At 41.4% G+C, this 15,804-nt stretch overlaps 1 protein-coding gene across 4 annotated transcripts; it reads right to left on the minus strand.

Annotated features, from left to right (window-relative positions):
• cnstb (consortin, connexin sorting protein b) lies at window positions 1–14,975 on the minus strand. 4 transcript variants are annotated; one of them, XM_026319019.1, is made up of 11 exons: window positions 14,451–14,975; window positions 11,591–12,104; window positions 10,467–10,579; window positions 8,591–8,621; window positions 7,297–7,383; window positions 7,052–7,163; window positions 6,249–6,270; window positions 6,099–6,162; window positions 5,329–5,594; window positions 1,448–1,592; window positions 1–1,285 (listed from the first exon to the last, which is right to left on the minus strand). In XM_026319019.1, the coding sequence occupies exons 2-11, from the start codon at window positions 11,652–11,654 to the stop codon at window positions 1,077–1,079; spliced, it is 1,113 nt and encodes a 370-aa protein (XP_026174804.1). In that variant the 5' UTR covers window positions 11,655–12,104; window positions 14,451–14,975; the 3' UTR covers window positions 1–1,076. The 4 variants fall into 4 exon arrangements, with proteins under 4 accessions (XP_026174804.1, XP_026174801.1, XP_026174800.1 ...); XM_026319016.1 differs by having other exon boundaries at window positions 11,567–12,104; window positions 14,665–14,973; XM_026319015.1 differs by having other exon boundaries at window positions 11,567–12,104; window positions 14,451–14,973.
• Window positions 14,976–15,804: the final 829 nt, after the last annotated feature.

Genomic DNA, 15,804 nt, shown 5'->3' on the forward strand with positions numbered 1-15,804 from the left:
TAGAACAGAAATTTTAATGTTACACACTAAAGGATGAACATGAATCACTGAGCACCAGCACAATTGCAAGATTAATGCCTGAGTTGGTGGAGCAGTTGTTAAATGACTGTACTGCTTACTGATAAGCATGATTCAGCACTCCTCTTTAATCTGCAGCCTCATTTATTCAGACTGTTTTATGATGCCATGTTTTGTTTTTAAGAGGGCACTTTGCACATGTACCAGTATCTTACTATTACAGTACAGTGCTTCTCTTCTAACCTGTCACCTGGAGATGATACGAGGAATGTTAAGAGCAACCCTTGTACTGAGGTAAACACACGGTCATGAAACGATCCTATTCAGTTAAAGGATCAGAAAGGCTTGTCTGTATCTACATAATATACACACACTGTATAATGTGTCTGATACAATATAGGACTACAGTGAAATATTTAACAGAGGTTAATCAATAAAGCAAACTACAGAAGGAACATGAAATTAAAAGGACAAAATGTGTAATTTGGCCAACACACAGGTATGATCCTAATGATGCCTAAAACAGCTTCTCTATCTCCATATGAAAATACAACTGCCAGAGTGAGAAGAGTCTGGAATAAAAGACACATCTATCCACTGCTACAGCTGTGAGCGAAACAGTACTACACAGATAATCTACTTCTGTTAAACTATAAATATAGCTGAGACTTGTCAGCCCTCTGGTGTAGTATCTATAAGGTTCAGTCTCAACTTAAAACGTCCACACGGAGAGTGGTAGGAGTTTTTTTTTTTTTAACTCTCTTTCCACAACATGCACACGTTTTTCTTCTGAGGTGAAGAAATGCTGACAGTTTTACTGTTTGGTGTTACTTTAAGCACCGGATTACTGATACATAATAAATCTTAGCCCATTTGATCCAATTCACAAGTCATAGGATTCCCAGTCGCTGTAGAAATCAAAGCTCATCATCCGATCAAAGCCTGCCAGCCTGTGCAGTCTCACTGTGAGAGTCTCTCATCCTCACTGTCTATTTCCCACTGTCCGTTACAGCTCAGACATCAGACACAGCTCTGGTGTGGAATGAAGACAAAAGGGTCTAAGTCCAGAAGGGCAGCCAGTGGCCAAGTCCCACAAAGAACCTCCTCACATTCGTGACATAGAAGTCGACGTTGTGAGTGAAGTCAGTGCAAATGCTGGAGTAAGTGTCCACCAGGGTGCAGTAGAGAGCGGTCCCGCCTATGCTGATCACCACGGTAACAAGACACAGCAGCAGGAGGATCAGGCAGGAATCTCCGCCCACCTCATCTACAGGTGAGAATAGAGCAATAAGACAATAAGCCTCTGGATGGTGTCAAAACATTTGAACAAACTGCAGCCACTGCCAGTTAAACCAGTCCTGGAATTGACAAGAGTGACTCAGACTGCAAAGGTCATGAATGTGCTCAGGATACAGAAAAGTAACTGTACCTTGCTCAGTCCCGTCCTCCGGTTCACTGAAGCGAACTTTGCGTTTGGAGTTCTGTTTACTATCGATGTTGTTCGGGGGAGGCAGACCATCCAGTGACGCCCTCCTCCTCTTCAGAATGGAGACCAGGCCGTCTGGGGAGGAACTCTTAAAGAGACAAACGAGCCAAAAAGCATGAGAATGAATAACTGTAGGTGGAAAATACACAGTGGGATAGCTTACTGCGGCAGAAGAAGGAGCTTTAAATGTTCTTTACATTGCAGGCAGCAGACTGGCTCAATTCTGTCCACGAGTCTTTGTCACATATCATCGCCCCCCCTCCCTGTCTCAGTGTTTCCTCTCTCTATGCTGTCTACTATAAAAACTATAAAATTAAAGTGAAACTCTACAACAGCTTCAAATACATAATATTAGAATAAGAACACAAAGCATGAGAACACTACAACATCTTGTTAGACAGTCAATCCACAGATCACAGTACAGGAAATGTACCATGAAATAGTGAGCTGTCCACTGTGAGCAGGCTGAAACCTACTGCATGTCTGGTATTAATCAACAGACAACCAGCAGCTTTTTAGATGAACTGGAGCTGAGCCAAATAAGCTTGGCTGAGGTAAGTAAACAGAGCTGCACAAGCACAGGTGGAACACCACAGAAGAACAAATTATTCTCTGCGTTGCAAAGACCCAGCAGGCCTGAGTTTGATAACATCTTTGTGTTGGGACGCATAATTGAACAAGATCAATATTCAAAGTGATCCAAATTAGAGGAAGGAATCCATTTGCATTGTAAATATTGTTCTGTGCATCTCTATTATAAAGGCTCTCATTACAGAGTGTTCGTTGAAACTGTGCCACCTCTGTCTTTACATCCTAGTGACTTCTGCTGAAAAGTGATGTAAAATAACACTGGTGCTTTTGTTTATTCACTACATTAGATTTTGTATAGCGGCACATCCTGGTGGTATTTTGCTATTTAGTCATTTACTAATTTTCATTGCTACTTTTAGGCTTGACTTAGACCTAGTTCTCTCCCTGAGGGGTCTGGGGAGAGATCCTGCCTCAACTGGAAGTGTTTTAAGTATCTTGGGATCTTGTTCACGAGTGAGGGAAGGATGGCATATGAGATTGACAGATGGCAGCATTGCTGTTGATGTACCAGTCTGTTGTGGTAAAGAAGGAGCTGAGCCAAAAGGCGACGCTCTCTATTTACCGATCAATCTACGTTCCTACTCTCACCTATGGTCATGAGCTTTGGGTCATGACCGAAAGGACAAGATCTCGGATACAATGAGCTGAAATGAGCTTTCTTCGCAGGGTGGCCGGGCGCTCCCTTAGAGATAGGGTGAGGAGCTGCTGCTCCTCCAAATTGACAGGAACGAGCTGAGGTGACTCGGGCATCTATTCAGGATGGACAGAGGGGAGGGAAAAGGAAGTCTGGACATCCCTGCTTAGGGAGCTGCCCCTGCAACCTGCCCCCAGATAATCGTTAGAAAATGGATGGATTGGATTTGGATTAGACCTAGTTTAGTCCTACTTTATATCTGTTTTAGACTTTTAGTCCCTGTTTGGTCCTCTAATTGAGTTACACTAAAGAAAGCTTCCTCTGTTTCCCATTTACTAATTCTGTACAAACATGTCACGTTATTCTAAACTATATGTAATATTCAATCCAGTAAACTAGTATAAATACCACAAATGATAACTACAGTATGAGAAAGATTCTTGACTGCACTCATTTGAAAATGCATTGTGAAAATAAAACATTTTCTGATTTTTTTAAATACTTTGAATACTTGTGAAATATTTGTGAAAGCACATACTCCAGTACTTTAACTGAAGTACAAGTAACTTTTACTTGAATTGGAGTAATATTTGACCAAGAGGATCTATACTTTGACTTAAGTAATGAAGTTGAGTACTTTGTCCACCACTGTGTATAATCTACTGCCCTCTACTGTTTTGGCCAGCTGAGGACTGAACGAGCAGTGAGCTGCCAGGCTAAGTGGCTTGTTTTTCAGCATTACTGTGGCTTCACGTTTGTGTTAGCTCAGTACTGTTGATTTTTGTCCGTAAAGCCATCACATGTGGACTGAACTCATTGCTTCAGTTTAAGCACGTGTCATTACAGCTACAAGGAAATCACTTAAAATCATACATTTTGTCTAAAAAAATCTAAATTATTCCTCCAAGTTTGACAGAGGTTTGTCATTAAACTAAAGTGGTTTGTCTATTCTGGCCAACTTGAATTCACCATGAGCTGATTCCTGTGGATTAATGGTGCATTTCTAAAATGAGCCATGTAATTGTTGTTTCACTCAGTTTTATATCTTGTATTGTGTCTATACGTTTGTTACTTTCAGATTAGACTATTGTAACACTTCAAGTGGGGTCACAAGAGGGAGAACTTCTACAGCTATGGCTCCCTCAGACTTAAGGAAAGAAGAGAAAGGAAAGAAAAGTGTAATGTGCTAGTATAAAATCTAACAAACCTTGATGAAATTTGATAAAACATTAACAGAGAAAGGAGTCTAGCACTAGCAGCCATGATCCTGACCACATTTATATAAGACCTTCAGCAGTACTGCTTATTTGGAATAGCTCTGATTTCATCCCCACCTCTAGGAAGAACCAGGCCCTTCCAGCTCAGCGTCTGACCCTGGACATGCTGTCTTGGCTAATGGCCCAGTTCAGAAATGCAGCACATTTGACAGGGCAGCCCCTCCCAAGTGTGAGACCACACTTGGGAGGGGCTGCCCTGTTTACCACATGGGTGGAGGATTTTGAACAGAGTGAAGTCGGTGATGATCTTAACAAGGAACTTTAGAAATCTTCTGTGGGAGTGTCCTAGCAAAGACAAAGGTCTCTGGGACAGCGTATGGACCTCAGACAAACGCAGTCCTGTTTTCTGTAGGCGGAAAGTATAATAGACAGTGAAACCATATCAGAGAGAGCAAGGCAGGAAGGACAGATAAAAATATCAGTTGCAGGGATACAGAGCAGGAAAATATTTGAATCCCCCTGGTATGCATCACAACAGCTCTCCTTTACACATTCATCACATATCCATCCTGGTCACTCTGCACTTAAAAGAAGAATTAGAATTTAAAATCCTTCTTCTCACATACAAATCCCTTCATAATCAAGCTCCTTCATAGGACCTCATAGTACCATATTATGGTACTATGAGGTCCATAGTATGGTACTACTATGGTAGTACCATATTATGGTACTACCATATTAAAGACCTCATAGTACCATATTATCCCAATAGACCACTTCGCTCTCAGAGTGCAGGCCTACTTGTGGTTCCCAGAGTTTCCAAAAGCAGAATGGGAGGCAGAGCCTTTAGCTATCAAGCTCCTCTCCTGTGGAACCAGCTCTCAGCCTGGGTTCAGGAGGCAGACACTCTCTGTACTTTTACTTTGTACTTTTCGCCCTCTCCTCCCACCTCACATGTATATTCCACCACTGAATGTCACTAACTTTGTGCTCTCTCTCTCTCTCTCTCTCTCTCTCTCTCTCTCTCTGTACCTTCTGCAGGTGTCCCTGGTCCTGGAGCTGTATATTGCTGGTGTGCAGTTACTGGCCCCACCAACCTGCAGTGTCTATTTGTTGTTTATTGTTGCTGTTCTTTTCTCTCTGCTCTATCCACTCACCCCAACCGGTCGAGGCAGATGGCCGCCCAAACTGAGCCCGGTTCTGCTGGAGGTTTTTTCTTCCGTTAAAGGGAGTTTTTCCTCTCCACTGTCGCCAAGTGTTTGCTCATAAGGGATTTGTTGGGTTTTTAGTTTTAGTTTTTGTAAAGTGCCTTGAGATGATTTGTATTGTGATTTGGCGCTATACAAATAGAATTGAATTGAAAGAAAAAAGCGTGTCCCTACCCCCTCAGCATGGCACAGTTTGGCTAGATCCTTATCTGAAGCCTGGGGGACTCCTGTTGGCCATTCCACCTTCACCTCCTCCTCTGGTGTTTCCTCAGATGGCTGCTCCTTTTCTTCTTCTCGTCCTTCCTCGTATGTCTCCTCTTCCTCTCCATCCTCTTCTTCATCTCCCTCCCAGTCGCCTGTCTGTGGTGAAGACCACCCTGACTCTGAGTTTGTGTTGTGCTCTCGTTCTTCACCCTGGTACGAGGTTTCAAGCTCGTTTACTGGAATGGCAGAGGAACAAAAGACATTGGTTATTGACTGTAGACTATTACTTAGTGAGTAGAAGTGGTTTGTCACTAACTCAGTCAGGGAGAAAGGACGTAATCTGTACAAATGTGCTAGAGTTCACACTATTGCATGTCAGTCTCCACTCGTCAATCATCTAAATAAAAAAACAGAAGTGTGAAAGAGGATGCACTAAAAGTGATGACAAGCTCCCATTACTTCCTTTCCTGTTGGCCGGTCTATTTGTGGGTATGACTGTTGATTTTGGATGTGACTGCTGGAATTGAATGAAATTGAATAGATGAACTTTTAGGGCTGAGAAGGGCCTGGCCCACAGTCAGGCTGGCATGCTGCTCAAGTACCTCTTAACTTGTGCCTACTGTTTAGACAAACACATTGCCAGTCAAAGAAGAAGAATCAGTACGTTAGAGTGTCCGTCAGCAGAACAGCTTCTGGGTGTTAGTCTTGTTCACTCTGCAGAGACAGTAATATGTGTTTACCATGACAGGACTGAAGTGTCTGGTTCTGGGTCTGAAGGTCTTTCAGCATTGCACTCAGCCTGTCCTGTTGAATCAAACACATGACAAAAATGTATCATGTAGAAAACGTCTGAAACTGATTTACTCACAACGTATAAAGGGATATCTTACCTGTTCCACACTGATCGATGGTCTGGGTGATGCCACAGAAAAGTCAGGACATAGAAAGACCAGAAGGACAACAGGAAAAAGAGAAAACAAGGAAGTAAAGAAAGGTCAGACAAGGATAACAGTGTGATAAATTAACATACTAAAAAGCTAAAATATACTTCAGGCATTTGCAGTGGAATTTACCATCTATTCTCCAGGTCAAACTGACCTATGCTTAAACAACATACAGTACCAGAACAGTCAAAGCATAGGTGGGGCACAACAGTGTCATGCCTGCAGACCTGACATTTGCCTGTGTCTGCTGGAAATCCTGTGGAAATCTTTTCTGCCCTGTCAGAAATATTGATATTTTTCCCCCAGTCATTCCTATGTGCTTCAGTGGATCTTACACAGAATATGATGCTGTGGCTGAGTCTGCAAGTCCTCAGTGCATCCACACAGTAGACAAACATAAGCAGTCGATCACATTAAAGCAACATGGCTGCTAAAAGTTGGCCCCTACTTAGAATAGAATAGACAGTGATGAAGGTAATGGAAGGAAATGTGAAAGGCTTGAGAGGAATCTAGTGGAGATACTGAGAGTTACATGAGTTTCTGCTGTCCATTACTAAATACATGTCTACTAGCAAAGAAATGCTGAAAAGTGTGGAAAGTCTGGTTTAATCTCCAGCCACAGCCCAGGGAAGGGGTGGTCAGAAGATAAAAAAAGCTGAATGAATCCAGATTTCCTCCCATATGTCAGCAATGGTTCTTCAGACAGCACAGTGCCTTGATTTTTTCAGATCAATGTAATGTTTGCATACCTGAGGTGTGTCCTGCAGATCTGGCTCAGGGTCTCGATGTGTTTCTCATTGATGTCATCTGTCTCGATAGACAAACTGCTTTGAGTCTTCTTCTTCTCTCTCCACTGGCTCTCTGAGAACACGTGTGGAGGTGCACACAAAATAAATACCTACACCAACTCTTTCTCTGTGTAGCACAAAACTACATTTAGGTTTCTGATCAAAGATATTATTTTACAGAGGGCAGAGACAGATGCATGTAGTACCCCAGTTCTCCTGCAGGGCGGCGAGGTTGGAGAGCAGACGTTCGTGGTAGAGCTTCTCCAGCTGTAGGAACTGGATGGCCCACGGGTCTGATGGCATCGTCAGTTAAAGATAACCTAACTATATTTATACATGCCGCTGTAATGATGCACACAATAACCTATTTGATGCAGCTGATTCCTAAACATTATTCTCGGGAAACAACACAAATACATGAATTTAAGAGGATGGTCATTGGACATCCGCAACTCATTAAGTTGCGGATGTACCTTGCAATAATTAATCATATAAAATCAGTATAAAAAAGGGCTACAAAATAAAGGGAAAACTCAAGTGATCTAGAGAGTATGAATATAATCTCTAAGCAAAAAGTAAGACTATTATGTCTGTTCATAAGAGCTCCACCTAACTACACAATGTAAAAAAAAAAAAAAAACAACGACAGGAGAAACATTTCCACTTGCCAGATACCATCAAACACAGAGACAGAGGAAACTGCTCATTAGCAGAGGCAAATTTGGTCCCTGTGAGAGCAGAATGACAGAGATGGTGCCACACAAAAGACCTTTATGGATTAGATTTCTGAAGTGAAGTATTTGATACTCTACATTTAACTTTTCAAACATTGAATGGATCCAGTTTTATTCTCAGATTGAGCCAGATCCTTTCTGATCCAATTACAGCAATTATGATCAATAAATAAACTACAATAAAATAAAAACAACATATTTTAAATGTAACCCAACAGTCTGCAGATGTTTTGCTGCTGGACATATTTCTTTCATTATCTCACTCCTCGTCCCGCCCCATGCATGAAGCACTCTCTGTCTCTGTGCTTTGGCTTTCTCTCTCCTACACGCAAACACATAAACACACACCGGCCGCCTTGCGGCAAGACAGCTGCTGTTGCCAGGGCAACAGCACAAAGAGATCCAGAGGAAACTACTAGAGCCAGCCATCAGGGCTTTGAGCCAAAGTATGGGGAACACCCTGAGACTGAGGGACGGATGAACAGATACAATGTGACAAGACAGACAAGGATGCAGCTAAACTAAACATCACTAATATTTCACAGTGTGTTTAATTTTGTGCTTATGTTTTGGTTTTCTTCAAACCAGAACAGGCACTGAAAATAAACCCCATTTTTAACCAACACAGATGGAAGTACTTTGTCCATTGGAAAACACCCCCCACCCAATCATCAAATGCCACTCTAGCTCAGTCACGACTCAGCTGGAGATATGAGTGATGTCACAATGCACAGAGAAATAAGGTCATGTGCACTTGAAAGGATACAGTCCTCTTTAAGTGAGTAGGCCTCTGCAATCTGAACAAAAAGAAAAGACAAAGCATTAAACAGGAGGTCCAGCACTCTGCTTCACACCACATTACTCTGTGGCTTAACTTTAAAACAAGTCATGTGACTGCATTTCATTAATCCAAGTATTATGCCATCAAAGTCTATTTAAGCTGCTCAACCAAATGCTGATGACTTTGTTTGAAATTCAGCTAATTCCTTCAAAGGCAACGCTCACATGACACCATCACACCAGAGGCACAGCCACACAGACAACCTGTGAGAGGTCACATGTTACCACTTCATTTCTGGATGAACGTGTCGCTTTTTCTCCCAGCCAGGTGCTTTTTACCTTCCTCTCCACTACCAGCCCACTACATGATTTAGGAAATCCACAGGGATATTGTTCTCTAGGCTGGGTTCCTTAACCTCCCTTCTCAGAATCACCATTAACCAAAGCATCCGTACACTCACCTCATTGATTGAGTCACTTCAAATAAGAGTTTCTGGCACAGGGGCTCCTTGACCCTTTGGACTCCCACAGATCAGATCCCTGGTGATTCACTGATTTTCTTGAATTTCCTCATTTAATTTATTATGTTTGTAAGTAAGTAGCTGTATTCTGCATTTGTCATGAAATGAATATGGGCCTTGCCTCCTAGTATTATTAATCTTACAGATATATTTAGGCCACATAAACATTCTTGTGTTTCTGTGATTAATTATTTTGTCTTCCTGAATTTTTCTTAATAGCTTTAGTTTTCAGATGGATTAATTCAATCCATGAAATTCAGTACACAAGTACTAATAACAGGTGCTGACAAATATGACCAAATATGGACCTTCATGCCCTGACCATGTTTCTGCTAAATGTAGGCCTACATGCTGAGAATAATTATCTGCAGAGTGTAGCACCACTCACACTAACAATGAACCCTTGTTAGTGGAGTGTGTTTGTGTAATAATAACTCTGATCATGCGTCTGACTCTTACAATAACAGGTCATACAACTGCTTTTGTCAAATGTGTCAGATCCTGATTGCACTGATTTGTCTCTTCTTCGCCTTCTTAGTATTTAAAGGAAAACAGCTCTGTTTTGTTCCACGATCACAGCAGTTGGCAGCAATGCAAAGTAAACTAGCAGGTTTCTCAAGGCTCTGGAATAGCTAAGACAAATTCATCATATTGTCTAGATGTTGTTAGGAAATTGTGGTCTACAAAGTATGGTACCCTGCAACATGAAACCACTGCCACAATCCTTTTTCACTAAACACAGAAGCCACGGGTAGCTGTATTTATCACACCTCTAATTAGCATGTCTGTTTGGATGCTGTAATTGTGATGAGAGGCAGGGGGATATAGCAGGAGGGGAACAAAAGCGCAGAGGGTTCCCAGTTCAAATTCTTGCACCTGCAGGCTCAAGAAGTTGCATAAATATTCTCTTCTGCTTCAGTAACTACTCCTGATGTCTCCCTGAGCAGTACGTTTACAGAAAACATTTCCAATTTCCAGACAGCTGACCTTTTTAAAGTTTAAGCCAAGCTGTTTCAGAGCATTTGCAGGCTAATAGTAAAAATACAACAAGCTATTTTTGTTTGACACACACCAGATCAGGGATGAGATGTTTTTCTTATTTTGTCTCACCTAATACAGAAACCAGACTTTAGAATCAGGTCACACAGGAGCACTCCCACACACACATACTGTGGATACAAGCTTACAAAACTCAAAAACATACTGTATACAGGCTAGATGCATACACACCCACACCCAAAGCTGTTCTGTGTGACTAAATAAAGACACATATTCCCCCTGGATTTGGGCGAAAGAAATCCCCCCACTCCCCATCTGTCACAAATACACACAGACACACACCTGGTGCAGTGAGTGTGGCAGGAGTGTGTAGTCTGTACTGTTTTCTCCAAGAGACTGCAGGGAGGCCAGTAGCTCTGGGCTGGGGCCCGATGGTCCATCTCTTGAGACCATTCCTAGAGACGCATAAAAAACAAAGAAGTGCAGGAGTGTGTGTATTGTTTCAGATATTTCACTTAGAGTCTGTGAACCTCTGATACCTTCTTTGCTGTGGAGTTTTTGTACTGCAGAAAGAATTTCAAAGACACTGGCTTTTCAATTGATTGTGACAGTCAGGAACAGGTAACCACACTGTTACTGTTCCTGGCATATAGCACTTAACACCTGTAAAACCAAAAGCTAAAAGTATATTGTTCTCTCTATTTTCTGTGATTTCTGTGAATAGTTAGGCCATCATAATGAGGATGTTTTTGCTGGTCATCCTAACTTTGCAGTACTGTTTGAGGGTAAACACTTGGGATTCAGGTTAGAAGTAGGCTCAGCTTTGGATGAGGGTTAGGGTTGGGATTACGCATTCAGTTGTGACTACAGTAAAGAGTTAGGGAACGCATTATGTCAATGAGTGTCCTCACAGCTGTAGAAAGACCAAGGTGTGGGTGTCAGCCTGAGAGGACGTATTAGAGCCGAGTGACAAACAAGCTGTTACTTCACTCCTCACCTGCAGCGACTGCTCTGACAGTCACTATATTAGTTTTAGCTACAGCACAACTCTTACATAACACAGCTTATCAACTCCAGCTGTATTATACATGATAAGCATCTCATTGGCTGTGGCCTCCTCAAAGCTTACTATCATCCTGATCGTCTTAAGCTTTGTTTTTTTCCGGCGCTAGATAACAGTTTGTGGGAAAACCATGGTCCATAGATGGATGATGTTTTCTGAATATCTTAAAGTGAGCTACTGAACGTGTGTGTTACTGTGTGTTATCACTTTACTCTATAATGCTGACAGATTAATAAAGACTGAGTTGTGAATTGAATATTTTATAGTGTCATTAGCATCCATGTCACTGCAAAAAAAAAAAATCTAAATTCCTTGAAGTGCACAAAAACAAAAAGCACACAGCAGCTGTATGAAAATATGATGGAGAGAAATATTTTACCTGTGGCACTATTAATGAACACACCTTCTTCTTTCTGTGTAGGTCCAGTGTTGGGACCTTTCGGCGAGCTGATGTTCTTATTTCCCATCACCGCTGTCACCTCCACAATATTCTCGTTCAAGTGAGTGTTCCCCAAAAACCTCTCTGAGACCCTGCAGTCAGCTGTAGCTGGGTCTGTTTTTTGGGCCCTCACTGAACAAGCATAAAATGTTCCTAGCCTTTATCAGAGTACCTGTGTGAGACAAGAAAATTATTTGGGAGAGTTTGTGTTGCTCTAAGCTCCTGGGGAGAAAAAAAAAAAAAAAAAGAGGTCGACAGGTTCAGTTTGTGATCACTCTCGACAGAGCATGTGATTTAATCCTCCTGGGTGGCCGAGAACAGAGATGTTCACCATAGTCCATGAAGGCTGGGCTGTGGACTATGTAGTTCCCAGTTCTTGCTGACTTTCCACAGTCCTCTCTGTGATTTATTGTGCTGGTTCTTTTCTGTCTTTATTTGCTGAAGTTAATGTAGCTTCTTGTTCCCTGTCCCCAGCACGCTGTCAAAAAAATGAGATGCATTTTAAAAACAGACCATGATGTATACCTCATGCATGCAGGATGTTCTGAGGAGGGTGGGACACACAAACAGAGAAAGAAGAGAGTTGAAGCCAAAGAGAAGAAACAGTGCTAGTAAAAATAGCAGTTATGTGTGTGACTGAAAGGGCTGTCTTTGTGCCTAAATCATGACTGTCCATTGGAGCATGGCAGAGTGGCCCACTGTGAAAAACTCCAGCAGTTAGCAGTGAGTATGTTATAGCACAGACAGAACTATGGACACTATTTAGAATTCATAATGGTACAAATGTCATTGGTTAATTAGGTATAGGTCGAATTAAAATTTGCACCTAATGATGGCACTGGATGACCAGTGGTATTACAACTTATCTAGAGGGGAAGATTAAATATGAAGATCTGGAGACTAAACAGGTGCTATTTTGTTTATTCTCATTAGGTCAAGTCCACCTGGACTTACACTTTTTCCCCCAGTGTTGTGTAAACTGTTTACTTGTCTCTAAATTTAGCACCTAAAACAAAATGTTCAACCTCAATGACTGACCTCAAGACCTCATGAGATCTTATTTACTATACACTGCACTGAAGCAGACAAAGAAGGAATGCAGCATCAATGCCTAGTGATGTTTTTTTATCTTGTGTTTTCAGCTATTTTTACATGAATTTGTTTTCTTGAATTTGGCTTCAGAGATTCAGATACCCAAACAGGTGTGCAATATTAGTGTAGTTTTATCCTCAAGCTCCTGCACAAGTTTGCAAACACTGAATCCTCTCTCCACTGTCACAAATTAGTTCGGCTGATGTTCTGTAGATAAATATAGTTCTGCTTCATGAAACCTACATCAGCAGGCATGTGAATGTTTAACTCTGAAACATGGAATCTGACACAAAGTACAAGTGCTGGCAGCAGGAAATGACTCATAAGGATGTGTAGGATAAAATTTATGATGCAGCTGAGACCAAAGCTGACGAGCTGTGTACAATGTGCTGAAACGTATGATGTAGTTACGGCTTTGTTCTGTCGGCTTCCAGCTGGGGTGGAAAGTATCTAACTCTTGTACTGTATTGTATTGTACTGAGGTAGTTGTACTTCACTTGAGTATTTACAGTTAAAAATACTTTATACTCCACCACATGGCTCTGGTTGAAATACTGAACAGTAGTATTGTATATCATGTATTTAAAATGAGTCCTATATTTAGAAGCTGCAATATTAACATGTTGTATACTAATTATTATAGTATGCGTTATTCTGAAAATGAGACCTTAATACTCTGGTACTTTTATTGTAAAAGTAACATTTTGAAAATAGGGTTTCTACTTGTAACAGCATATTTCTACTAGTGCTAGTTTTACTTAAGTAGAAAATTTAAATACTTCTTGAATCTCTGAGTTTCTCCTGTGACTTCCTGCACCTTATGTTACTTTGACTGTTTTATTATAGTCTTTGCTGTCTCTTACCTGAAAATAATACTTAATACCAGTTTTTTCCCCTATTTACTATAAATTGCATATACTTGTGATTACTACTGTCTGATTTCCAGTGCTATCTTAAATGTCTCTGGCTTTTAGTCAGACATCTCTCTCCACTGAGACAGTCAGCTTGTAGGGACGTTAAGTAATAGTTTGACATTTGACACAATAAATATGAATCCAAAGGTTGTCTTAGTTTAAAGACTGAGCCTTCTAGCCTAGTTCTGTCTTAAGCTAATTTTATAAAGTCTCTATACCCAGCCAGTAGTCAAGCACATTAACTTCCATGCAGCCTCATATTGTTTGTCTACTTTTTTCCTTTTTGTACAGATTAAATAAACAAGATACAAAATGTTATTTAGCAGTGATCATGGGCAGTTGCTTCATATGCAGAGTACACGAGTACATTGATCGTCAGTATTTCCATTCCCCAGTTATTCTATTTTTATTTATGCTGATCCATTACAGTGAGAAACGTTTGGTTTCATCTTTACTAATGTTAAGTAGAACACTCTTCATGAAATAATAACAAAATCAGCTCGGGATTAAAAATAAAAGCAGCTCACATCTGATGAGATTTGATGTGTGGGCAAAAAAAAAAAAAAAAGCAGCAATGCAAACCCCTTCACCCGAACAGCTGCTTCTTTCTGCCATCTCTCCCACTGTTTGTCTTTCCACTGGCTTCCATTCATTTCTTGTCTCGCGTGGGCCCCACTGTGCGCGTGCAGGCAAAGTGAACAAGTGCGTCGGAGGCACGTGCCGCTGACGACACCTCGCGCTCAGTTAAAGGTTTTTTTAAGCTTACATCAGGTTAATTTCTTTATCACATTTATCATATAGGTAATAACTAATCAAACCTGTCTGAAGGGTCGAGCCTGTCGCGTTTTTTCCTGCCCCTGTAACTGAGCTCTTATATTCGGTAACCCACTTCCTAGTCCAGCTGTCACATCAACAAGGTCCAGTGTCAGCCTGTCTTAGTTCCTCCTGGTGAGCTAGGAGCACAGCCGACTTGATGTCACGCCATAAGTCGGACCAGACCGCACAGGACACGGGATGTGGAGGTGCACTCACTGCTGGATGTTGTCTCTCGGTGAACATCGACGCCCCGAAGCAGCGTCGCGGTGTCCGTCGGCCTCACAGCGGGGTCCGCCTGAACCGTTAGTCCGTCATCTGTCCACCGGCTCTCACACTCTCTCTCATGCTTCTTGTTTACGGCCCAATCCGGGGATTTTTCTCCGCTTCCCCTCATTGCGAGATATATTTCCCTGCATGGCCTGTTTATTTATTTATTAAAGCGGGAGGCCGAGGCTGCCCCCTTCTGGCAGAGACCGGCTCCTGCGGCGTGTCCGCGGTTACGTAACAGCAGATGAGGCGGCTGTGTGACGGCTGATAAACCGGACACTGGATCACAGAATAATGAAAATGTGCACACCTTCCGAGTCTGGGTAGTTTAATAAAGAAGAGTCAAAATTCAAAAAATTTTAAATTATGCATACAGCTAATGGGGAGCTTTTCCTGATGTCTTCTTTTTTTTTTTTTTTTTTGCAGTTTTTTTAGGTTTATCCCAGATATCTATGAGACATAAATTGTGCTGTACATACCTTTTAAGGATTTAAAGTACAAACTTTTCTGAGGCAGAAATGGCACAGACCTTATTTTCCTACTTTTTTCCTTAAAATGATGGGGGCAATTATCTTCTTGTGTAATCTCCACTGGAGCAGTTCTGTAATAGCATGTCTAAAGTTTGAACTGGCTGTGGCATTTGTGTTTCCAGAACCATGCACACTTCCAAATAGGGAAAAATAATTTTCCTGTTATTTTTAAAACTAATATGTTTACACACGTTATTCTAGTTTAAATTAGCTGTGGACATGTGTGTGTGTTCTTGTACATCTGTCTTTGTGAGGACCATTTTGAGCATCTTTTTATCACAGGAGATTTTAGTCGGTCTTCTCTTTTTCAAACTCCTGTTTCAGGGTTAACACTTGGTTTTAGGGTTAAGGTTAGAATTAGTGTCAGGTTTGGGTTAGGTATTTAGTTATGATGGTTAGGGTTAGGGTAAGGGTCTAGGGAATGCATTATGTCAATAAATGTCCTCACAAAGATAGAAGTACATGTGTGTGTCCAACTTAATTAGGCTGTTTTAGGACCGGATAGTGCTTGCATGAAATGTCATGCTGTTATTCTTACATTGCATCATAACATTACAGG

This window comes from Mastacembelus armatus, chromosome 24, assembly GCF_900324485.2.
Source record: "Mastacembelus armatus chromosome 24, fMasArm1.2, whole genome shotgun sequence".
Lineage (NCBI taxonomy): Eukaryota > Metazoa > Chordata > Actinopteri > Synbranchiformes > Mastacembelidae > Mastacembelus > Mastacembelus armatus.

Bases quoted from the DNA above. Each gene is read 5' to 3' on its own strand.
- cnstb (XM_026319016.1), bottom strand. From the start codon at position 11,654: ATGGGAAATAAGAACATCAGCTCGCCGAAAGGTCCCAACACTGGACCT. The intron at 7,164-7,296 runs GTACTACATGCA...ACGTGTTCTCAG, and splicing joins CGCCCTGCAGGAGAACTGGG to AGAGCCAGTGGAGAGAGAAG. The intron at 6,271-7,051 runs GTATGCAAACAT...GGCATCACCCAG, and splicing joins ATCTGCAGGACACACCTCAG to ACCATCGATCAGTGTGGAAC.